The 23,793-nt window shown below is 46.6% G+C and overlaps 1 protein-coding gene across 1 annotated transcript in view; it reads left to right on the top strand.

Annotated features, from left to right (window-relative positions):
- Positions 1–6,050: 6,050 nt before the first annotated feature.
- LOC149320672 (uncharacterized) overlaps positions 6,051–23,793 on the top strand; it is a 32,305-nt gene continuing 14,562 nt past the window's right edge. Inside the window, exons 1-5 of the mRNA XM_089503275.1 lie at positions 6,051–6,111; positions 7,838–8,356; positions 15,860–16,007; positions 16,445–16,530; positions 16,734–16,851. Of these exons, the coding sequence (XP_089359401.1) occupies positions 8,009–8,356; positions 15,860–16,007; positions 16,445–16,530; positions 16,734–16,851 (700 nt within the window). The 5' untranslated portion in view covers positions 6,051–6,111; positions 7,838–8,008. The remainder of the gene's footprint in view (positions 6,112–7,837; positions 8,357–15,859; positions 16,008–16,444; positions 16,531–16,733; positions 16,852–23,793) is intronic.

Here is a 23,793-nt window from a genome sequence, read left to right as displayed (position 1 = left end):
GCAAAAGCATCCCAACCTCCAGCATCCCCACGCACATAAAACATATAACTGATAGAATACTAGCAAGCATTCTAATACTCTGACCAGGAAACCTGTCTGGAAAACAGTTCACATTGAGTGCATCTACCTGACCTCGAAGGCTAGAGACAGACTGGGGATTCTGTTGGTCTACCATCCACCCCGTTGCCTTATAGACTCCCTGGCTGAGCTGACACAGCTGGTCTCGGAGGTGGTGCTGGAGTCTCCCAGGCTTCTTGTCCTGGGGGTCCTCAACATCCCCTTCAAGGCTGGCTCATTAGATCTGGCAGGTGCAGCTCGGGAGTTCATGAATGCCATGACTACCATGGGCCTGTCCCAATTAGTCTTGGGTCCCACACATTCTGCTGGTAATACACTCAGTGTGGTCTTTAGTACGGAACAGGAATATCCATGGGCAGAGGTAATTCATACCTCTTCTCTGTCATGGACGGACCATTTTCTGGTCAAAGTAGGACTAAAGACTACTGCCCATATCCCCCTCGGGGGTGGAGGACCTATTAAAATGGTCCGCCCTCCAAAGCTCATGAAACCCAAAAGGTTTCAGAAAGCTCTAGAGCAGCGGTTCCCAACCTGTGGGTCGTGACCCCTTTGGGGGTCGAAGGACCCTTTCCCAGGGGTCGCCTAAGAGTCTTAGCCCCCCCCCCCCCCCCCGGGGTCCTGGCAGCTGGCAGGAAAGGGCCAGGAGGAGGAGGAGGAAAAGCAATTGTTCCCCTCCCAAGGCCAGGGAAACCAAACATCCTCCTTTTCCTAGGACAAGTCCTACATTTTAACCTTCTCTCTGAGGGGTCTCGGAGGAATTGCAAAACGTCCTCCATTTCCACGGAGACCCTTCCTCTGCAGCTACACCCGAAAGTGAAGCAAAGGGAGGGAAGCAGGAGAAGCCGCTGAGGCAGGCAAGCAGAAGAAGCAGCAGGGGAGAAAGAAGGGCACCGGGTTGGATTGGGCTGCTGGGGCTCATTGGGGAGACAGGGGACAGGAAGGTAAAGACCACTGCCTGCTTCCCCTCCATCTCAGAGAAGTGGGCCAGGCAGCCCAGTTGGGGCCAGAGAGTGCCTGGCTCAGGGGCACCGTCTGAAGGAGGGCTTCCCTCAGCCCTTTCCTCCTTGTCTTGCTCTGGGGGCTCTGGAGCTGGTGACAGTGTACCTTGGGGAGGTCTGGTGCTGCTGCAGCTGCCTCCTCATGTGTGGATTGAAGCATGCAGTGGGAGCCAGCATTTTACACACACACACATCCATGTTTTTTGTTGTTGCGTGCCTTCAAGTCCTTCTGGACTTTTGGCAACCCTAAGGTGACCCTATCCGTGGGAGGTTTCTTGGTCAGATTTCTTTGGAAGAAGTTTGCCATTGCCTTCACCTGAGGCTGAGAGAGTGTGACTTGCCCAAAGTCACCCAGTGGGTTTCATGGCAGAGCAGGGAATCAAACCCAGGTCTCCGCCAAGCCCATGGAAGGCGGCACCCTCACTGTGGGCACCAGCCTTTGCTCTGTGGCGATGGAGGAAACTTTCCTCCGGCCCCACTGTCTTCTGGGACTATAAGTTTGCTCCCTCCCCTCCCTCTTTGCTCCCTCTTCCCTCAGCGGAGCAGGTAACGTTTGTCAGGCTGCGTTCTGGGCCCTGCTGGCTCTGTCACCTCCCTCTGCTGCCACCGCTGCCCCCAGGCTCCCTCCCCATGTGATGGTGGCTGCATCCTGATCTGTAGAGTGGTGAGGTGCTCTTGGTGTTGTTCTGTGCCTTCAAGTTGTTTCGGGCTTATGACAACCCTAAGGGAAGCCTGTTGCCACAATTTATTTAGACGTAATTTTGCCAGTATCTCCTTCTGTGGCTGAGAGAATGTGACTTGCCTATGACCACTCAATGGGTTTCCATGGCCAAGCGGCAATTCAAACCCTGGTCTTCAATTCACAAATCACACTGGGCAAAATTTGCTGAGAGAGTTTGCCATTGCCCTCCCCGTGGCTGAGAGAGTGTGACTTGCCCAAAGTCACCCAATGGGTTTTATGGCAGAGCAGGGAATCAAACCCAGGTCTCCAGAGTCCTAGTCCAACTTTCAAACCACTACAGTGCAATGGTTCCTATTCCTATGTACTAATTATGAAATAATTGCAAACTTTTTTGCTGCTATTGTGTGTCTTCAAGTTCTTTACAACTTATGGCAAACCTTAGACAACCTTATGGGGTCTTCTTGGCAAGTTTCTTGAAAGAGGGGTTGCCATTACCATCCTCTGGGGCTGAGAGAGTGTGACCTTCCCAGGGCCACTTATTTGGCCACAAATTGTACATACCCCAGAATGCATCACTCAATATATTGGCAGTCCTTCCCCCGTAACACTTTCTCTCCAACCATCTCACTGCTGGAAGATGGAATTAATTTTTAAAGCAACATTTAAATCTTGACTATTTTTTAAAAAGTAAGGTCCAAAATACACTGCAGAAAAAATGCATTTTGAGACCGCTTTAACTGCCCTGGCTCAGTGCTAGGGAACATGGGAGCTATAGTTTCTTATGGCCCCAGAACTCTTTGACAGGGAGACAAATTACACTTCCCAGGAATCCTTAGCATTGAATCAGGACAGTTAAACTGGCCTCAAACTGGATTATTTCTGCAATGTGGGAGATTACCGCACTGCATTCTGAGAACGTTCCGTGTCATAACGTGATGAGAACGTTCCTGGAACGGATATTACCGCATTAGCAAACTAGAACGTGATCAGAACGTGATGAGAACGCATTTTACTGCACAGCGATTCCTTTTTCTTGAAACCGTTCCCAGAACATATTCCACCGAGGTCCATTCAAGCCGAGAGAAATCCATTCTCTCATTCCTCCGTCTCCTGATTGGCTGAAAGAATGACAGGCAGGGAGGCAGGCAGGCAGGCAGGCGAGCGACTGCAGTGAGGGAAGGTGTATGTGTGTGAGAGAGAGGGGGGAAAGAAGGAGGGAGGGAAGGGAGGGAAGAAGGAGGAGCTCCATGCAGGTCTCTTCAAGCCTAAGGAAAGCAAGTTGCCAGGGAGGGACTGGGCCAAGGGCAGAGCCCTGGCAGCCATAGCAGCTCTTTAAACTGGTTAGAAAAGAAGAGTCCTCTGCTGTCATCCCAATTCCCCTTTTGGGCAGCTTGTCACCCTTATGCCTCCTGTGTGTGTGCGCATGTAATGTGTGCCTTCATAGAATCATAGAATCATAGAGTTGGAAGAGACCCCAAGGGCCATCCAGTCCAACCCCCTTCTGCCATGCAGGAAATGTAATCAAAGCATCCCCGACAGATGGCCATCCAGCTTCTGTTTAAAGACTTCCAAGAAAGGAGACGCCACTACACTCCGAGGAAGAAGTATATTCCACTGTCGGACAGCCCTTACTGTCAGGAAGTTCCTCCTAATGTTGAGGTGGAATCTCTTTTCCTGTAGCTCGCACCCATTGCTCTGGGTCCTAGTCTCTGGAGCAGCAGAAAACAAGCTTGCTCCCTCCTCAATATGACATCCCTTCAAATATTTAAACAGGGCTATCATATCACCTCTTAATCTTCTCTTCTCCAGGCTAAACATCCCCAGCTCCCTAAGTCGTTCCTCGTAGGGCAAGGTTTCCAGACCCTTCACCATTTTAGTCGCCTTCCTTTGGACACGCTCCAGTTTCTCAATGTCCTTTTTGAATTGTGGTGCCCAGAACTGGCCACAATATTCCAGGTGGGGCCTGTGAGCTTCCCTCCCCGCTTTAATTCTTGTCTGGCACTTTGCAATGGAATTCTGGGAGTTGTTTGCTTGCTTTTGTGTGGTGCTCCAAACAGAGGAGCTTTTGTGGGTTCCTTCCTGGAGGCAAGGAGGAGAAGGTCCTGGGCATCCCTGCCATCCCTGCCTCCTGCAGGCTGCCGGCACAGGAGCCCCGCTGGACATGACACCAGAGCCCCCCCCCCCCCCCGCAGAAGCAGCCAGACCCTCTCCCTCTTGCTCTCTGCCCTGGCCCCCTGTTTCCCTCTCTCTTTCTCTTTCGCTCCTTTCCTCTTCTCTCCCTTGTCCCAACTTTCCTCCCTTCCCTCCCTCCTTCTTTCCCCCCTCACCCACACACACACACACACACACACACACCTTCCCTCACTGCAGTCGCTCGCCTGCCTGCCTCCCTGCCTGTCATTCTTTCAGCCAATCAGGAGATGGAGGAATGAGAGAACGGATTTGAGAACGGATAAGAATACCGCACACACCTCTGTTGGAACGTTCTCGTCACGTTACAGCTTGCTGGGAACACATTCAATCCGTACCCTCCTGGAACACATGTAGAACACATTGAGAACGTTCTCAGAACCCGATTGGAACACAGACGTGTGCTATTCTTAAATGTGTTCCGTTCTCATCACGTTCTGAGAACGTTCTCAGAACGCAGTGCGGTAATCTCCGTGTTTTCGACCTACATGGCCCATATGCTATTACCATTATTTAGTTTTGTAGCTGTTGTTATAAATTGGAAAGACATAGAGTGCAAACTGCTCAATATATTTATCTTCTGGAGTGAGATGTGCTTTTCCAGCTGACTCTCACCTCTAAGGAGGGGGCTGCCAGGAGGATGAGGGGGGTGGGAGCACAGTGCCATACAGGGGCATTAGGACGTCTCTGGTGCATTTATATTTATATATTTTGTGAATTTATATTGTTGTTTTTAGCTTTTATTTTGTAATGTCACCTACAATTTTCTTGAATGTCCTCCATTTGGTGGTTTCTTTCCCTCCATTCTGGTTATGACATTGGTCTCCCTGCTCAAGGCTCCTCCACTGCTTGGCCTTCTCCCAAGAAAGAGCAGGGTGGCAGCAGCGGAGGATGGAATTAATAGTATTCATATTAACAATTAATAATAATTAATAGTCATTAAAAGTAATTAATTATCAATTATTAATAATTGGTTATTGATAATAATTAAATATTTATTAATTAAGCAGAATTTACATTATGATTCATAACAGTAGCAAAATTACAGTTATGAGGTAGCAACGAAAATAATTTTATGGTTGGGGGTCACCACAAGATGAGGAACTGTATTAAAGGGTGACGGCATTAGGAAGTTTGGGAACCACTGGTCTTGGAATAATGCCAAAATGTCCTCCATTTTGATCATGCCTAAGAAACATTATATTAACATTTTTTTAAAATCACCAATTTTTTTCACATGTCCTCCATTAAAAAAAAAGCCCTACATTTTAAAATGTTGTCCTACATTTGTCCTACATTTGTCCCGGTTTGGAGGTCCTGACTTATGACAACCCTAAGTATGGGTCAACTCTAGTTTGCTAGTGATCATTGACTTTGGTGGCATTCAAATGAGAAAAGGTCTTAATTATAGGGAATTTCACCTTGAGAGATATGATAGCCCTGTTTAAATACTTGAAGGGATGTCATAGTGAGGAGGGAGCAAGCTTGTTTTCTGCTGCTCCAGAGAAGAGGACCCAGAGCAATGGATGCAAGCTCCAGGAAAAGAGATTCCACCTCGACATTAGGAGGACCCTCCTGACAGAAAGGGCTGTCCGACAGTGGAAGACACTTCCTCAGAGAATGGTGGAGTCTCCTTCCTTGGAGGTCTTTAAGCAGAGGCTGGGCGGCCGTCTCCCAGGGATGCTTTGACTGGGAGTTCCTGCATGGCAGAAGGGGCTGGACTGGATTCTGTGGTTCTACCAGAAGAACACAAACTGTGTCTGGACAGCCCCTGACGCACTCTGTGTGTGTATGTGTGCACAGTAATATCTTTATTGTGTGAGCGTTTTGTGTTTGCTGCCTCATGTGGCTCCAATGGGAATAGCCCCAAGTGTGCCTCCTCCTCCCCAGAGGCCTGCCTTCCCTCTTTTAGTTTCCCTCAACTGACTCCAACCGCCCACCCGCTCAAACGCGGGGCCCTGATAGGACGGGGCCCTGAGCGGGCCGTGGATCTGATTGGTGGCCGGGGCTCTGAGTGGCGGGAGGGATGGCCCAATCGGGGCTCGGAGGCTGCCTTGGGGGCGGGGCCTGAGTCAGGGCCTTCGTTCTCTCTGGGAGGCGGAGGAGGAGGAGGAGGAGGAGGAGGGCTGCGGTCGGTGAGAGAAGAAAGAGGAGCAGCGTCAGGTGGGCCTGCGCTGGCCTGGCTCCCTCGCCCAGCCCCAGCCAGGAGGAAAGCCCCTTCCTTCCTTCCTTCCTTCCTAATAATATTACATAGACAGATAGACTGAGATCTATACATGCTGACAAATAGGGTGTGTGTGTGTGTGTGTGTGTGTATATATACACACAGGTATAACTCCTGAGATAGATAGATAGATAGATAGATAGATAGATAGATAGATAGATAGATAGATAGATATATGCTGAGAGAGAGAGATTCTGAGATGTATATGAATATATATTCCGAAGAGAGAGAGAGATTCTAAATGTGTGTATGTGTATACAAATATCCTGACATAAATCCTGATATGTAGATACACACACACACACACACACACACATATATATATTCAGAGAGAGAGATTCTGAGATACATAGATATGCTGAGATGTATATGAATATATATTCTGAAGAGAGAAATATTCTGATATATATATGTGTGTGTGTGTCTACAAATATTCTGGCATATAAATCCTATATATAGACAGATTCTGAGAGAGAGAGAGAGAGAGTCTCAGGTGTATATAAATGTATGTTCTGAAGATGTGTGTGTGTGTGTATACAATTAATCTGACCTCTATAAATCACGATATATATATTCAGAGAGAGAGAGATTCTGAGATAGATAGATATTCTGAGATGTATATGAATATATATTCTGAAGAGAGAGAGATTCTAAATGTGTGTGTGTGTATACAAATATTCTGAAATATATAAATCCATATTCTGAGATGTATATGAATAGATTGTGATATGTGTGTGTGTGTAATTTGATATGTACATATGTATGTGTCTAAGAGATGCACTGCACTGAAATATTTATTCTGAGAGAGAGAGAGCATGCTCTTAAAATTCAAAGGCATAATAGCTGTGTTAGTTTGTAAAATCAGTACGCAGAGAAGCTTTGTAGCCCCTTTGGGACTCACTGAAAGAGAGAAGTTGGCAGTATGAGCTTTCCTAGACTAAAGTCTACTTCCTCAGATGCATTTGGACCCAAACAGACTTAATAACTTAAAGTCTATGAAGCTCATGCTGTCAACTTCTTTCAGTTAGTCTCAAAGGGGCTACAAGATCTCTTTATATATACTTTCTTATTTATATATAAATCCTGATATATATATATGTGTGTGTGTGTGTGTGTGTGCGTGTTTATACACATACTCATCCCTCCCCATCTGCTGGGGTTGGGGGCACAGGACCCCCATGAATGTGGAAAACCCACAGGTAACTAAAACACTATGTTTTTACCTGAGAGAGCACCTCTCTAGGAATCTGCAGGTCCTCCAGTGCAACTCTGTGGGCAACATCTGCCAGACATTGACTGTAGAGTTGCACCAGAGGAGCTACAAATGCCTCGTGGGGTGTTGGCTCTAGGAATCTCTAGGTCCTTCGGTGTGACGTTCGGTTAAAGGTGACCATAGAGTTGCACTGCAGGACCTAGATATTCTATGTGCTAAGAATAAGAAGAAGGAAAAGCAGTGTGGACAAAGCAAGTGGAAGTAGGATGCCACACTGTAAATGTGTGTAATGGTCTTGGTTAGCGGCTTTTCCCCTTATTTTTGAGTGGGAGGTAACATTCTGTACAGGGAGAAGAGCCACTTTTCAGCTTGGATTTAGTTGTAAAACATCATCTTCTCTCAAGAGAGTCTTCAGAACAGATCATTCACAGAATGCCTTGTGTTCTTTGTAGGCCTTGATGTCCCTGGTAATTTCCCCTGAGACAAAGTCTAGTAAAAGAGGAATGTGAGTCTTTGGCGTGTTGGAAGATGCCTAGGTGCACTGATGGTAAACTAAAACTCAGTCAGCCATCCGTTAGGGGAGGATTTCACGCTGCTCAGTCAAAGTACAGAACAAAAGAGCCATGCTTCTTTTTGGAGGAACCACTCAGAGGAGCTTGGAGGAGAAGATGCTCAGTTCTGAGGTCCAGCGCCAGCACTTCAGGCAGTTTGTCTTCCAGGAGGAGGCTTTGGGGCCCCGGGAGGTTTGCAGCCAGCTCCACAATCTCTGCTGCCAGTGGCTGAAGCCAGAGAGACACACCAAGGCTGAGATGATGGACCTGGTGATCCTGGAGCAGTTCCTGGCCGTCCTTCCCCCAGAGATGGGGAGCTGGGTTCGAGAGTGTGGAGCGGAGACAACCTCCCAAGCAGTGGCCTTGGCAGAGGCCTTCCTCCTGAGCCAGGCAGAGGAGGAGAAGCAGGGAGAGGAGCAGGTGAGCTCATTTCATCCTGGTCATTTTGAGGAGACATACTAATGTTTTGGCAAGGATTTTGAATTTTTTCCCTAGAAGCAGGCCTGTAGCTAGCATAGAGCAAGCGGGGCATTGCCCTGGGGCCTCTAGCCAAAGGGGCCTCCACATCACCTGCACTCACAAATGCCTCTCAGTCTTCTTGGCCAGGAAGCTTGCTCGTCTTGTTGTTGTTGTTGTCGTCCCTCCTTTTGTCCTCTCGTGCTCCTCATCCGCTGGCATCTCCTGTTTCTCCTGCAACACTTCCTCAGGTTTTCTTGGTGGTGTGGTTGTTGTTGTGGGTTGGAAGCATGCTTCCAGAGGAAGGAGGAAGTCAGGTGAGACACACACACACAAACATACACACGCAAAGACATACACAATCTCCTCTCCCTCCCTGTTGGGCTGCTGCTGCTGTTGTTGTTGTTTTAAATGCTCCGATCCTCCCTTCTCTCCATTTCTCCCCTCCTTCCCTCCGTTTCCCCCCTTTTTCTTTCCTTCTTGACTCCTGGAAAGCAGCACTCCACACAGGAGCACCAAGGACTGCTGCTCACTTCAAACCTGGGGAAATAACCTGGTTATTGGCCCCGCTTTAACTCTTTTTCTGGCTCAAGGCTATGGAATTCTGGGAGTTGAAGTATGGGAGTTTGAGTACAAGAAACTCCAACTCCCAGAATTCCATAGCCTTGAGCCAGAAAAAGAGTTAAAGTACGGCCAAACCGGTTTATTTCTCCAGTGTGGATGCATCCAAAGGTGATCAAAGGGTCGCCTCACCTGATCCTTTCCCCCACCTCTCTCCAATTATCTATCTATCTGTCTCTTTTAGCGCCTTGAAGGATTTCCCTTCCCCCTAATAGTTACTTTGAGACCTTCTTTGAAGGTACAGTATTGTGTGTGTGTGTGTGTATATACACACACACACAAACATACACACACTCATCCCTCCATATTTGCAGCTTTGATATTTGTGGATTTTATTATTCACGGATTTGTTGAATGTGTTCTCTCTAGGAATCTCTAAGTCCTCCAGTGCAACTCTATGGTGAACATTAACTAAAAGTTGCACTGAAAGACCTAGAGATTCCTAGAGAGGACTTTCCTCTAGGCAATTGTAGCTCCTCCAGTGCAATTCTATGGTCAGTGTCTGTCGGACATTGACCACAGAGTTGCATTGGAGGACCTAGAGATTCCTAGAGAGGTGTCCTCTCAGGTCAAAACATGGTGGTGTTGTTATTTGTGGTTTTTCCCACATTGACTGGGGTCTTGTGCCCCTAACCCTAGCAAATATGGAGGGGCAAGTGTATACCCTTTTTAACGCACTGTTGGGGTGGATCTCTACATTCAGGTTTATTTCGGAAAGTTTCCTGTGTGGTAGCTTTTAAAAGGCCACGGTATCTCTCACAACATTGGGCAAAGTTCTTGAAAAGTAGACCTGGAAAAAGCATCGTCGTCCTCATCCTCCATCAACCCCAAAAAACCCAAGCATTTCCTTGAGTGCCTTCAGACAGTTTTGTAAGGAATTTTATTCTAATTCCACCCTGTTTCGTTTAATTTCTGAATTATGCATGCTTCTTTCATAACAGATCCATCTCTAAAGGCCTGTTTTGGCAGGCAAACAAATGCCAGGGCAGTGATGATGAGGGTGCACCTTTCTTTAATAGCTGATAATAATGTGTCATATTTTTTTGGAAATTATTATTAAGTATAATAATAGTAATAATATAAAAGAAAGTTGGCAGCATGAGCTTTCGTAGACTTCAGTCTACTTCCTCAGATGCATTCTAGCAAACACGTAACAACTGGAGTTGTGTTAGAAATACAGCTAGAAATATGGTTATAACCTCTTTGGAGTACTGTAACACATTCTTGCATGAATGTGTCTTTGAACAATGTTCAGGCACTTCACCTGGTTCAAAGTATTCTGGGACTGGTGACCAGGGTAGGTTACATGGCCCATATATTTCCCTTCCTACAGCAGCCTTCCTGGCTAAAATCATAGAGTTGGAAGAGACCGCAAGGGCCATCCAGTCCAACCCCCTGCCATGGAGGAACTCTGCATCAAAGCATACCTGACAGATGGCCATCCAGATTTTGCTTAAAGACCTCCAAGGAGGGAGACTCCATTACACTCAGAGACTCCATTACACTCATGCTCCAGAAAACAGGGCATGGAATAATGGATGCAAACTGCAGGAAAAGAGATTCTTCCTCAACATTAGGAGGAACTTCCTGACAGTAAGGGCTGTTCGACAGTGGAACAAACTCCCTCAGAGTGTAGTGGAGTCTCCTTCTTTGGAGGTCTTTAAATAGAGACTGGATGGCCATCTGTCAAAGGGAGTGCTTTAATTGTGATTTGCTGCATGGAAGGAATGTGTTCCACTGTCAACAGCCCTTACTGTCAGGAAGTTCCTCCTAATGTTGAGGTGGAATCTCTTTTCCTGGAGTTTGCATCCATTGCTCCTTTGGGTCCTGTTCTCTGTAGCAGCAGAAAACAAACTTGCTTCCTCCTCAATATGATATCCCTTCAAGTATTTAAACAGAGCTATCATATCACCTCTTAACCTTCTCTTTTCCAGGCGAAACATCCCCAGCTCCTTAAGTTGTAATTCACCTTACGCGGCGGGGTCCAGAACAGATTCTCTGCGTAAGACGAGGGCTGACTGTCCTTTTATTGATGCAGCCTTAAATTGCATTGGTCTTTTTAGCTGCTGCATCGCACTGTTGACTCATGTTCAACTTGTGGTCTACTTGGACTCCTAGATCCTTTTCACATGTAGTTTAATTCAGTCAGGTGTTGCTCAGGCTATATCTGTGCATTTCATTTTTCCGCCCTAAGTGGAGTACCTTACATTTCTCCTGTTGAAATTCATTTTGTTAGCTGTGGCCCAGCTTTCTAGTCTATTCAGGTCATTTTGAATTTTGATCCTGTCCTCTGGGGTATTAGCTACTCCCTCTAATTTTCCAGCAGACAAGGTCCTAACCTCCTCCCAATTTGTTCTTGTAGGCAGGGACAGTAGAACAAAGACTGGCCCTTATATAGGGAGGAGCTAGCCCCCCTGGGCCTCAGTCTTGTTCCTGACTATGCTCCTAGCATGATGTGTCTCTTCAAGCCAGCAAAGTTTTTCCTTTTGCCGAAAGCAGTTTGAGAGTTTTCTTGGTCTTCCCTTCTTCTCCTCTCTCCTGCCTTTCCCTCCTTCCTTGGTGGTGGCTATGGCGGAGAACCCCAAGAGCACTGGCTAAGGGTCATCCTTAGCTCAGGCTTCCCTAGCTCAGAGTCTGCCAGCTCAACAGAGGGAGCTGGCTTCAGAGGGAGACTCATTGGAATGTGTTTGCTGTTGCTTTGCAGCTTCTTCACTACAGCTGCTCCAGGCCTTTCTTGTTCTTTGTTTATCTTGCTGCCTTGGAAGCATGAAGAAAGACTTAATATGGCAAGGGCTCCAAGGATTGGAGAAAGGTCATGGCTTTGCCAATGAGGCTCCCTCTCCTCCAAGCTGCCCCCTTTCATGTTGGGAGCACAGGAGATTTCTGCAAACAACATTGCTGCACATGGGAGCCGTGGGAACAGATGGTGAGGGGTATCCCCTCCATGTCTTTGTTCGACCACATCACCTCTGCCCAGCCTGTTTAGGGCCAGGGATCAGTGAGGAAACTGGCCAGAAGTCATGGAAACATCTCTGCCCAGCTTGTTTAGGGCCAGGGTTCAGAGGACAGGCCAGCCAAAAGCCATGGCAAAGAGTTTCTCTGCATCACCTTTGCCCAGCCTGAAACAGTGCCAAGGTCAGAGAGTCAAGCCAGCCAGAAGATGCCAGATAAGGGGTGAGTACCAGGGGGCCTCTCTCTCCAGCCACCAAAGAACCTTAGCCAGATCTAGTGCCCTCGCTCAGGGCAGGCATTGCCAGGAGACCTCTTCCATTGCCACTGGAGCCACCATGCCTAGCATAAGGCTTGGGACTGCTAAGAGGTCAGATGGGGGGATAAGCTCTTGGTCTCCCCCCCTTCCTTCCCATCTCTGGCCCCAGTAGCACCCAGGACCCCAACAGGTGTGGGAGATCCTATTGCAGACTGGGAAAAACATGGTGGTGTTGCCAGGGCTCCTGCACATTCCTTTTGAATTCTTATAATGAGATGGTGTGTAAGGAAGCAGATGACTCCTCCTCTTTGTTGTACAGCCGCATGGCTGTAAAGCAATGGTTCCAAACCTGTGGGTCGGGACCCATTAGGGGGTCGAACGACCCTTTCAAGGGGGTCGCCTAAGACCATCGGAAAACACATATTTGCATGTAGCAATGAAAATAATTGTATGGTTGGGGGTCGCCACAACATGAGGAACTGTATTAAAGGGTCGCGGCATTAGAAAGGTTGGGAACCACTGCTGTGAAGGAAGCTAGACTTGGCCCAGCAGGAACTAAAGCTTCTAACTCTAAAATGGGTTTTTTTTTGGCTGCCACAGAGCAGTCTATCGGTTATGCTTTGTTTGAGAGTTCCTGCATGGCAGAATGGGGTTGGACTGGATGGCCCTTGGAGTCTCTTCCAATCCAGGGATTCTGTGAGAGAGCACATGGATACAAATCCTCCTGTGTTCCCTCCTCAAAAATAACAATAAAAAGGGGGGGAGACCACTTGTGGATAACATGGGTAGAGAGTTCCCTTCACCCCCAATTGTGTTTTGTCATCTTCTCAACGTAGTGGCCCTACCATTTCCTTCTTCTTCCTTTTGCTGCAGACATATCCAAAAAAGCCCTTTTTGTTGTTCTTAACCTCTCTAGCAAGCCTGAGTTCATTCTGTGCTTTAGCTTTTCTGACTTTACCCCTACACATGATTGCTATTTGTTTGAATTCCCCTTTGGTGATATCCCCATTTTGCCATTTCTTATACATGTTCTGTTTAAAACTTAGCTTCCTTAGTCATCCATCCTGGTTTCTTGAGACACTTCCCATTTTTCTTCCTCATTGGAACTGTTTCAAATTATGCCTTCAGTATCTCCCTTTTGATGTTTAGGTGGAATCTCTTTTCCTGCAATTTGCATCCATTGCTCCGGGTCGTAGTCTCTGGAGCAGCAGAAAACAAGATTGCTCCCTCCTCAATATGACATCCCTTCAAATATTTAAACAGGGCTATCATATCACCTCTTAACCTTCTCTTCTCCAGGCTAAACATCCCCAGCTCCCTAAGTCATTCCTCATAGGGCATGGTTTCCAGACCTTTCACCATTTTAGTTACTCTCCTTTGGACACGCTCCAGTTTCTCAGTGTCCTTTTTGAATTGTGGTGCCCAGAACTGGACACAATATTCCAGGTGGGGCCTGACCAGAGCAGAATATAGTGGCACTGTGACTTCCCTTGATCTAGACACTATACATCTATTGATGCAGCCTAAAATCGCATTGGCCTTGTTAGCTGCCGCATCGCATTGTTGACTCATGTTCAGCTTGTTGTCTGCTTGGACTCCCAGATCCCTTTCACACGTAGTTTCATTCAGCCATGTGTCTCCCATCCTATATCTGTGCATTTTATTTTTCCACCCTAAGTGCAGTACCTTGCATTTCTCCCTGTTGAAGTTTTGTTAGCTGTGGCCCAACTTTCTAGTTTATTCAGGTCATCTTGAATGTTGATCCTGTCTTCTGGAGTGTTAGCTACTCCTCCTAATTTGGTGTCATCTGGAAATTTGATAGGAATGCTCCCGATTCTGTCATCCAAGTCCTTGATAAAGATGTTGAATATGTCAGCGCAACTGCTGGGGTCCAACAAACACTGTCAGCAACTCAAACGAGTCCTGGGGTTAAATCAGATCCTTGGAGCAGAGCTGGCAAATTTCCAGAAGCAGAAGCGTGGCTCCAAAGTCCAAGTTGGGATGACAGCAACTGGATGTCTTCCAGGAAATGCAGCAATGCAGGAACCTCCGGGGACACACAGCACACCGATGCTATAGCTTCTTCTGATAAACCACCAGAGAAACTAAGTCTCCCAAAGTGCTCTTTATTCACAGTGCTATTATACAAAACTAGATCTCCAAAACTGACTGACTGGAGGGAGGGCTCTTCTTAGTTCAGGCCAGGCTGAATCAAGCTGAGCCTTCATTTCCTCTCCATGGCAGGATGACCTAGATGGAGTGGAGGGAGCACTCTGCTTCTTAGCTCAGGCCAGGGCTGACAGAGCTGGGCTTGCATCTCTCCTCCATGGCCAGATGGCACCAGATGAACTGGAGGGCTGGCTCTGCTTCTTCAAAGGCTTTTGGAAGGCAGAGGGCCAAGTAGCAGTAGCACCAGCAGCTTTTTTCTTCCCCCTGGCTCCAGATAGTCACTGTGGTCCTCCCACTTTGGATGTTATTGTACCCTGAAGATGCAGTTTGTATCCAGATTACTAACTGGGCTTAGTTACAGGAAACCTGTGCCTCCCTTTATAAACAGGTTTGCTGGTTATTGATTCAGCTCCAGGCCCAGTACATTGTGCTGGTTATGTCTTGTAAAGCTCCGTCTGGAGGAGGAAGAGGAGCAGGTGAGGGTGTTTCATCTGGTCATTTTGCTGGGCCATCACTATTTCTTTGGAACGGATTTTGAAAATGCTTGAACAAACTGAGGCTTAATGTAAAGAAGAAACTAGGAATATGCAAAGTGATCTTGTAGGACCGTTGGACTAACTTCGAAAGAAGTTATAAGATAAATTTTGGTAGACTTGAGAATATAGACCAAATCTATGAAAGCTTATGCTACAATGTCTTTCGCGCAGTTAGTTTCAAAGGTGCTAGATAGAAGATCCCTTTGCACACTCATATTTCACACTCACACAGCTATGTCTTTGAAGAAAAAAGGGGGGGGTGGACAAGGGATACAAATGAAAAAAATAATCGTAATGATGAGGTACATCTAGCTACCATTTCCCTGTTGTTTTTTTCCTGGAAATCACCTACAGTGGGGATGATGCCTCCCACGGCCTTTTCCTCTTCCTTTCTTTTCCTAATTCTGTCAATATGGTTTTGCACTGGCATGTAAAAATGTCTCAGGTGCATGCAGTGGGTTAAAGAGGAAATGCTGACTCAAAGGAAGTTGATGCAAACTGGACATGGAGATGCATCCTAAAAGTTCGAAATGCACAGGTGGACACATGACAGGAAGATGATAAAACACTAGCAGAATCCAAGACTGTGTTTGGGTATATGAGGAAGAATGCTCCAGTAAACCATGTGGAGTGGAGTTGAACTGAAAGGATGTTGGTTGGTCTCAGAGCTATGACAGATTGTGTATATATTGCTATAACATATTTGTAAATATTTTACTGCCACTAAGATTAAATGCTTCTTTGGAAGAACCTCAGCAGTCTAGAGTGAAACTCTATTCAGGAGCAGGAGTTGGTGTCTCCAGCTACTTCCAGACTTGGCAGTGGCCTTTGTTTTCCTGGCTGGCAATCTTCTGTGTATGAACTCAGTTTTTCCTCAGCGCTAACCAATTCTTCTCTCTTCTCCCTCCCTCCACATTTCTGCTTCTGCTGCAGGACTCATTTCTGAAAGAGATGACCCAGAAGGAGAAGTGTCCTTTTGAATCCAGTCAAAGGCAGTGGCCCAAGTGGATCACACAGGAAGAATGCTCCAGTACACCATGTGGAGTTGAGCTGAGTGGAGAAGGAATGTCCTCCTCAATGAGTAAGGGCTAACGGGGTAGCTTTCTCTCTGACTCACTTTTCTCAGATATGTTTGAAATATCTGGACTCTATCAATTGCAGCACTTGGACCATTTTGTATAGCCTAACTAGCACTTTGGAATTACAGGCATAGCTCAAGTTAACAAAGCTTCTCACAGTGAAGTATATTTTACAGCGATATTTTATACCACACCAGCTTGCCTGTTCCTCCTCATCCTCTTTGTAGCTAGCTTTCAAAAGAAGATTGGCACTAGGAAGATGGTGAAGGAGGATAGGAGAAGCACAGATTTTCAGTATCCAGTTACAGTGTCAAGTCTATAGAAAACAATGCAATAAAGCCTGATGTGGGAAATGGTGTATGCTGCATTGGCACATGTAGGAAGAACTGGAAGGAGAGAGAAGGGTTAGAAATACTCCTTCCTTTTTTCTTCCTCCCAGGAGGCGGAATAAGGACTGGATCTAAGTGTACAGGGACATCTCTTCACCCTGATGGACTCAGAACACCTTCTGGGAGGCTAGATCAGGTAGGGAATAGGATCTCAAGTGAGCCAACAAAGGGCTGGGCTGGGTGTTTATCTCCCTTTGAAAACTCCCTGGTCCCCACAGAATCTTGTCCTATCCGTTTGCTTCCATCACAGGTTGCTACTGTAAGGAGCCTTTGGATGGCATGCTGTAAGCATTTCAATTTTCTTGAGCAACCTAAAAGAATTATTTTTTCTTTCTGCAGGTTACCTTTGAGGTGTCTGTGGATTTTACAGAGGAGGAGTGGGCCCTGCTGGATCCAGTCCAAAAGGCCCTTCATCGGGAAGTGATGGAGGAGATTCTGGGGCCCCTATTCTCTCTGAGTAAGGCTCTCCTTTCTTGGGATTGTGCAGCTTAGAAGTGCTGAAAAGTAACCAGGAGTTCAATCTTGCTAGATCACAGCAGGCTGAGTGGTTTTCTTTCAGCATCGCTTATGTCTCTGGCTGCTCTTCCCAGAAAGCCCTTCAGTAGCAGACCTTGGTTAAGGTCACAGTGGATGATGTGAGGTCCAGCTGGGCTCCTGAGCTTGGACCACTGTAGTATTAGGTGCTTCACTAGCAGTTCCCCACACCAAGGGCCTGGTTTGCCTCCTCCAGTTGCCGCTGTGGCCCCTCTGAGCACCATTAAAAATGAAATGAAAGATTAAAATGTTAGGGGAAAGTGAGAAGGCGGAAGTAGAAATCAGCCACATCTTGCTTGCTTGGTCCCACTTAGTCCTGTTCCTCACACTGAAACCTCTAATAATGGATACAGAGGGAGAGCCTTCCAGGGAGGGGAGGGCCAGATCTGGAGGAAGTAGCTGCCATTCCTTTCCCAGACCTCCTTGCCAAAAAACGGAGAAAGCCAAGCCCTGGTGTGGAGGCAGGGGCTAGTTAGCATATGGTGACCTTGAGGTGAACCTGCCATAGGGTTTATCATCAAGATTTCCTCAAAGGCAGTTTGTCATTGCCTTTCTCTGAGGCTGAGAGGGTGTGACCTTCCAAAAGCCACTAAGTTCATTTGTACCCTGGTCTCCAGGAATTTTAGTCCAACACTCAAACTAGTACAGGCTGGTTCTCCTTTGGCCCCTTTAGATAGCAAGGAATCCCATGCTCTCAGTAGAAGAACACATTTTGGGACTGACCAAAAATCTGAAATAGATAATGAAGGTACAACTGGACCTCCTGATCGACAGATTCTTTATCCATATCTTGAAAATATTGAAAAACATATAAATTCCAAAAAGCAAACCTTGCCAATTATTTAAGAGGCACCATTTTACTCTACTATTGTATTTAATAGGACTTGAGCAATTCCAGAAGATAGCAATAGTCCTCTGTACCTACGTCAGTCAGTATGTTTATTGAATAGCCCAAGGGCCGTTTCAAAATACTCAAGACATAGTAATACAAGTAATGACACACACACATATATATATAAAATCTTAATATAGTGCACTAAGTACAATACCACAATACAATATAGATACATACCTACCTTGTGGTCTGGATATTTTAGTAATAGATATTCCATTTAAAAGAAATTATTAGGACTCTAGTACAGTTGGCCCTTGGTATCTGAGGGGCTTCTGTTCTGGACATCCCTCCCACACACAAGAATGGTAAAAAATACAGGACCTCAAGTCTCATTCTTCCCAATTACAGATAGACTTCATGTGTGCGCTGCCATTGGGAAGAATGGGGTGGGACCAGCTGTGGATGCATCAATCCTCAGATGCCAAGCCCATGAAAAAGCCAACTGTATGTTGTACAGATGTTCTTTGTAAATTTCAGAGACCTTGACATGGATAACTAAGTGGACCTTATCTTGCTGTTCCCCAAATATTTTCACACGACTTTAGAATTTCTTGTTAAGATACGTCATACAATTAAAAACTGCTGAAATGGAGAAGTGCCAGAAATTAAGTCCACAGATAGATGTTCTAAAGTTCTTTCTTCAAGTGAATACATCACTCTGTATTTCAGCATTACCTGATGGATGTAAGAGCTGGGAGTCGATCCTTAGTCTCCAGGGATGCAAGACCACTAGCTGCACAATACTGATTCTGCATTAATGCCACCAAGCAGAATCTGGTGCGTTTGTGAGATGTTCCCCTCCTTTCCTGGCACATTTTGCTTATGATCAGAAACAACCCAGACGTTGCTTGCCCAGAGGTTTCCCAGCAGACAGGGTCTTAACCTCCTGTATTCTGGGTTAGCTCCTCCCAATTTGCTCCTGTTGGCAGGGACAGCAGAACAAAAGACCGGCCCCCACATAGGGAGGAGCCCCCTGGGCCCCAGTCTTGTTCCTGCCTACGCTCCTAGCAGGATGTATCTTTTCGAGCCAGCAAAGTTTTTCCTTTCGCCGAAAGCGGTTTGAGAGTTTTCTTAGCTTTCCCTTCTTCTCCTCTCTCCTGCCTTTCCCCCCTTCCTTGGTGGTGGCTATGGCAGAGGACCCCAAGAGCACTGGCTAAGGGTCATCCTTAGCTCAGGCTTCCCTAGCTCAGAGTCTGCCAGCTCAACAGAGGGAGCTGGCTTCAGAGGGAGACTCATTGGAATGTGTTTGCTGTTGCTTTGCAGCTTCTTCACTACAGCTGCTCCAGGCCTTTCTTGTTCTTTGTTTATCTTGCTGCCTTGGAAGCATGAAGAAAGACTTAATATGGCAAGGGCTCCAAGGATTGGAGAAAGGTCATGGCTTTGCCAATGAGGCTCCCTCTCCTCCAAGCTGCCCCCTTTTATGTTGGGAGCACAGGAGATGTCTGCAAACAGCATTGCAGCACATGGGAGCCATGGGAACAGATGGTGAGGGGTATCCCCTCCATGTCTCTGTTTCTCCACATCACCTCTGCCCAGCCTGTTTAGGGCCAGGGATCAGTGAGGAAACTGGCCAGAAGTCATGGAAACATCTCTGCCCAGCCTGTTTAGGGTCAAGGTTCAGATGACAGGCCAGCCAAAAGTCATGGCAAAGAGTTTCTCTGCATCACCTCTGCCCAGCCTGAAACAGTGCCAAGGTCAGAGAGTCAAGCCAGCCACAAGACGCCGGAGAAGTGGTGAGTACCAGGGGTCTCTCTCTCCAGCCACCAAAGAACCTTGGCCAGATCTAATGCCCTCGCTCAAGGCAGGCATTGCCAGGAGACCTCTGCCATTGCCACTGCAGCCACTATGCCTAACATAAGGCTTGGGACTCTGCTAAGAGGTCAGATGGGGGGGATAAGCTCTTGGTCTCCCACTTCCCATCTCTGACCCCAGTGGCACTCAGGACCCCAACAGGTCTGGGAGGTCCTTTTGCAGACTGGGAAACACATAGTCGTGTTGCCAGGGCTCTTGCACTTTCTTTTTCAATTCTTATAATGAGATGGTGTGTAAGGAGGCAGAGGACTCCTCCTCTTTGTTGTACAGCCGCATGGCTGTAAAGGAAGCTAGACTTGGCCCAGCAGGGGCTGAAGCTTCCAACTCTAAAATGGTCTTTTTTGGCTGCCACAGAGCATCTCACAAAGAAACACAAAATGGCTTCATGTCCTCCCCAGAGACTGCATGGCCTCTCCCACCCACTTCTAAACAGAGACTGGAGGATCATCTATCGGTTATGCTTTGACTGAGAGTTCCTGCATGGCAGAATGGGGTTGGACTGGATGGCCCTTGGGGTATCTTCCAATCCAGGGATTCTATGAGAGAGCACCTGGATACAAATCCTCCTGTGTTCCCTCCTCAAAAATAACAACAAAAAAGGGGGAAACCACTTGTGGATAACATGGGTAGAGAGTTCCCTTCACCCCCAATTGTGTTCTGCTACCCCAAACTGTGGCACTCTTGAGAGAGCAGGAGGAGCACGTAGCCTCTCCATCAGAGATTATTCTTTCTCAGGATACAGATATACCTCAGATAAATGTGGAGCCATGCCCCACATCAGTCCACCCTGCCCTTTCCAGCTACCTATGCAAGTGGAAGGGAGTTGAGGACCAAGCCAGCTTCTATAATTCAGCCAGGTTACTATAAAGCCTGCCTGAGATTAAAAGGGCTAAGCTTGTAAACCCCAGCTTGAAGTTGAGGCTGTTTCAAACATAAATAAAACAAAATGTCCTGTGAATATCAGGGCTACACTACAGGCCATATGCAGCTATCTACTACCCATGGTTACAAATGGTCTTCAGTCACTGGTAACTTAAGAGCAGTTTCCTCAGTGCCTGGAAGAAGCTACTGCCCAGGCAGCCTCCCTTGATGGGGCAAATAAAGGAGGGGAGAGCCCCCACAACAACAGGTCTGGGGGCTCAGATTCACAAGAGATACTGGTTAACTTTTTCTGGTGTTCATTTTATTACGTTTAGACCATGAGGCTTGAGTTACGCTGTTTCTGCTCAACCCCCCCCCCTCCTTTTTACCAGGGCAGCGAAGATGCCTGGAAACGAATTCAACAAGGGAAGAGACTAGCCATAAAGCAACATGATGAGTTTTCTTCCCTCCTCATGGGCCTCCATCCCTGTCTCCTTTAGGGCCAGAGCCTTTTTTGCCTTAGCTGGAACAGCCTAAGACATAAGATGAGCACATGGTTCTGCCTCCCTTGTGCAAACTGTTATCAGCCATAGCACTTCTCATTAAGAGCATAAGCTTTAACAATACAGATTCATTTAAAGTCTAATAAACAGGGTGACTCAAGCAAGGAGAAGGATACATCGCTCCTCTGGTCACTGAGCAGATCTCTAACACACATTGAGAATCTTTGGAAAAATATCTATATATCTATATATTGGATTAAGGTGACCAACCAAGCTTCCCTTTAGTGGCAAAAGAGTTAAGTCCCAGTTATACAGTGAGCCTCAGTCAGCTAACCTCAGGAGAGGTGGCTCTCCTCTTCTTTCCTTCTTTCATAGGAGAGATGTCTGTTAAAGGGAAGGAACTAAAAAATACAGTTTCTTCTGTGAGATGGTTCTCACTAATACAAGGGGGTTAAGAAAAATTCTTAATCAGAAACAGACAAACAGCCTCCATCCCAGAGAAACCCCCCTCCCCCCATGAGTGTTTTAAAACATAAAAGCAGTTTTTTTCTGCTAAGGGTTTGCTTCAAATCCCATTCAGACATCCTGTAGAGCCCTGAGGGGTCAGCCACTAAGAGCACAATTTTGTCTTACCTTGTCTAGATAGTTACATTTTAATAAGAATGCCTGCTGATGGGCTTACCATTCAACTGCTCCCTGCCTTGGATAGGCCTATTGTGACAAGTCTATCATGCATGTAATGAATTGGGCTCAAGGCCATGAAGGTTCATGCTGCCAATCTCTTTCTTTTAGTTGGTCTCAGGGTGCTACAAGATTCCTTTGCATACTGTTGAGCATGCTTGATTGTGATTTCCTGCATGGCAAGGGGTTGGACTTGATGTCCCTTGTGGTCTCTTCCAACTCTATGATGCTATTGTTATAAGGTTAGCCGCTGTGGGGGTGACTGTCTTATCCCTGACTGGGTTTTTCATGCCAATGTCTGGTCCAAACAACAGCATTGTCTACTGCCTTCTGAGGCTGGGAAAATAGATTTCCTAGTGCCTAAGCCTTGTTTTTCTGCTAGCACACATGCTGAGATTTAATATACCATACAGCTCCATATAGGGACTTAGACTAGCCATCTATACGCCCACAGCATGTGTGTGTGTGTATGTGTGTGTATATATAGTCAAAAAAAAAGCAAGAAAACCAAACTGATTTTACTATTTTATATAAGAGGCTCCATTTTACTATGCCATTTATGTGACTTGAGCTTCCATGGATTTGGTATCCATGCAAAGTCCTGAAACCAACTCCAGTTCATATCGAGGGCCCTCTGTACTATTTAAAATTTAGGTTTGTTTTCTTTTGACAGATCTTTTTTGTGGAGAAAATTCTCTCCTCAAAATTAGATACCAGAGGGCTATCCTTGCCAAGCTCTCTGTTACCATTTCATGATTCCTTAATCAGCAGTTCATTCAGCCGAGAGACCCCTCAGCCTTCCTCTAGGTTGATGATAGTCTGCTACATGGAATTGGACGATTTTTTTAAGCCTCTAGACAAGCTCATCCTCAGATGAAATCAGACTTAATTCTGACCACAGGCCCTGTTAACACAGAGTGCATCCACGCTTCTGCATGGACTCACCAATGCCTGAGAGATAAAGGTTAATCCAGTATCCCTCTTGCCTAACCATGGAATTAGTCTTATTTTACATAGGTGCACAGATGTTCCAGTAAAGAACTGCACATTGTTTTGAAATAGTAGTTGGTGGTCAGACATGAACATTCCTCTTTCAGAGTGGTAAGTCTTCATTGCTACAAGTTAAATCACCTTAATATCACCTTTTTTGCTATAACCCGTTGACAAGGTGAGCAGTGATAGGGTGAAAGGTGCCATAGGTCCAGATTTGATCAATTTCTATTCTGATTGATCATATGCTCCACCATAATCTACCTTTTAGACAAGTTCACATTGACTGCTTCAGGTTTTTTAGTGGCTGACCTGCTACAGTTCCACCAAGATGACATTAAAAAGGGACTCAGACCCAACACGGTTAGGAGGCAGGTGCCTGCCATCACATCAGTTCTGCCCCATAAGAGAGTGGCTAGAATGGCAGCCCATCCTCACATTAAAAGACTGTTGAGGGGAGTTTCCAATAGGGCCCAGCCCACCAGACCTCGTTCTCCAACTTGGGACTTGCACACAGTCTTAAAGGCGCTGACAGTTGGGCCATTCAAGTCCCTTCGGGAAACCTCCTTCAAACACCTCTTCCTTAAGGTCATCTCCCTCACAGCCATTACCTCCACTGCTGAGGCATCATTTGGAAGGAGGGTCCTCCAACAGATTGTGTCAGGGGCCACAGTCTCCTAGCAGCAGTTCCCTCCCAATTCGAGAGGGCTTTTATAAATCCCAGAATACAGGAGGTTTGGACCCTGTCTGCTGGGAAAACGAACGTTGGTACTTACCCGTGATTTCCAGCAGACGAGGGTCCTAGCATCCTGCCCACCCGGGTGCTGCCTGCGGCCTCCGACCCTACCTGCCTGTTGGTAGACCTGCCTTGTTCTTCTTGTTGCTGGATTGGTTTTCTGAGTTCTTATCTGTTCTTGGACTAGTTTTTCTAAGGTGTTTTAGTTAACCCTTAGCTGATGTTACTAAAGTTCAGTTCCTTGATTGTACCTTACTACTCGCTTGGCTTGTTATTGACTGAGGCCCAGGGGAGGCTAGCTCCTCCCTATGTGGGGGCTGGTCTTTTGTTCTGTTGTCCCTCCCTACAGGAGCAAATTGGGAGGAGCTAACCCAGAATTCAGGATGT

Source organism: Sceloporus occidentalis, unplaced genomic scaffold, assembly GCF_023333645.1.
Source record: "Sceloporus occidentalis isolate IW3139 unplaced genomic scaffold, rSceOcc1.0.p SCAF_1, whole genome shotgun sequence".
In the NCBI taxonomy this organism is placed as follows: Eukaryota; Metazoa; Chordata; class Lepidosauria; order Squamata; family Phrynosomatidae; genus Sceloporus; species Sceloporus occidentalis.
Note: the sequence above shows the minus strand (reverse complement) of the source record. Positions and strands in the feature narration are given on the sequence as shown.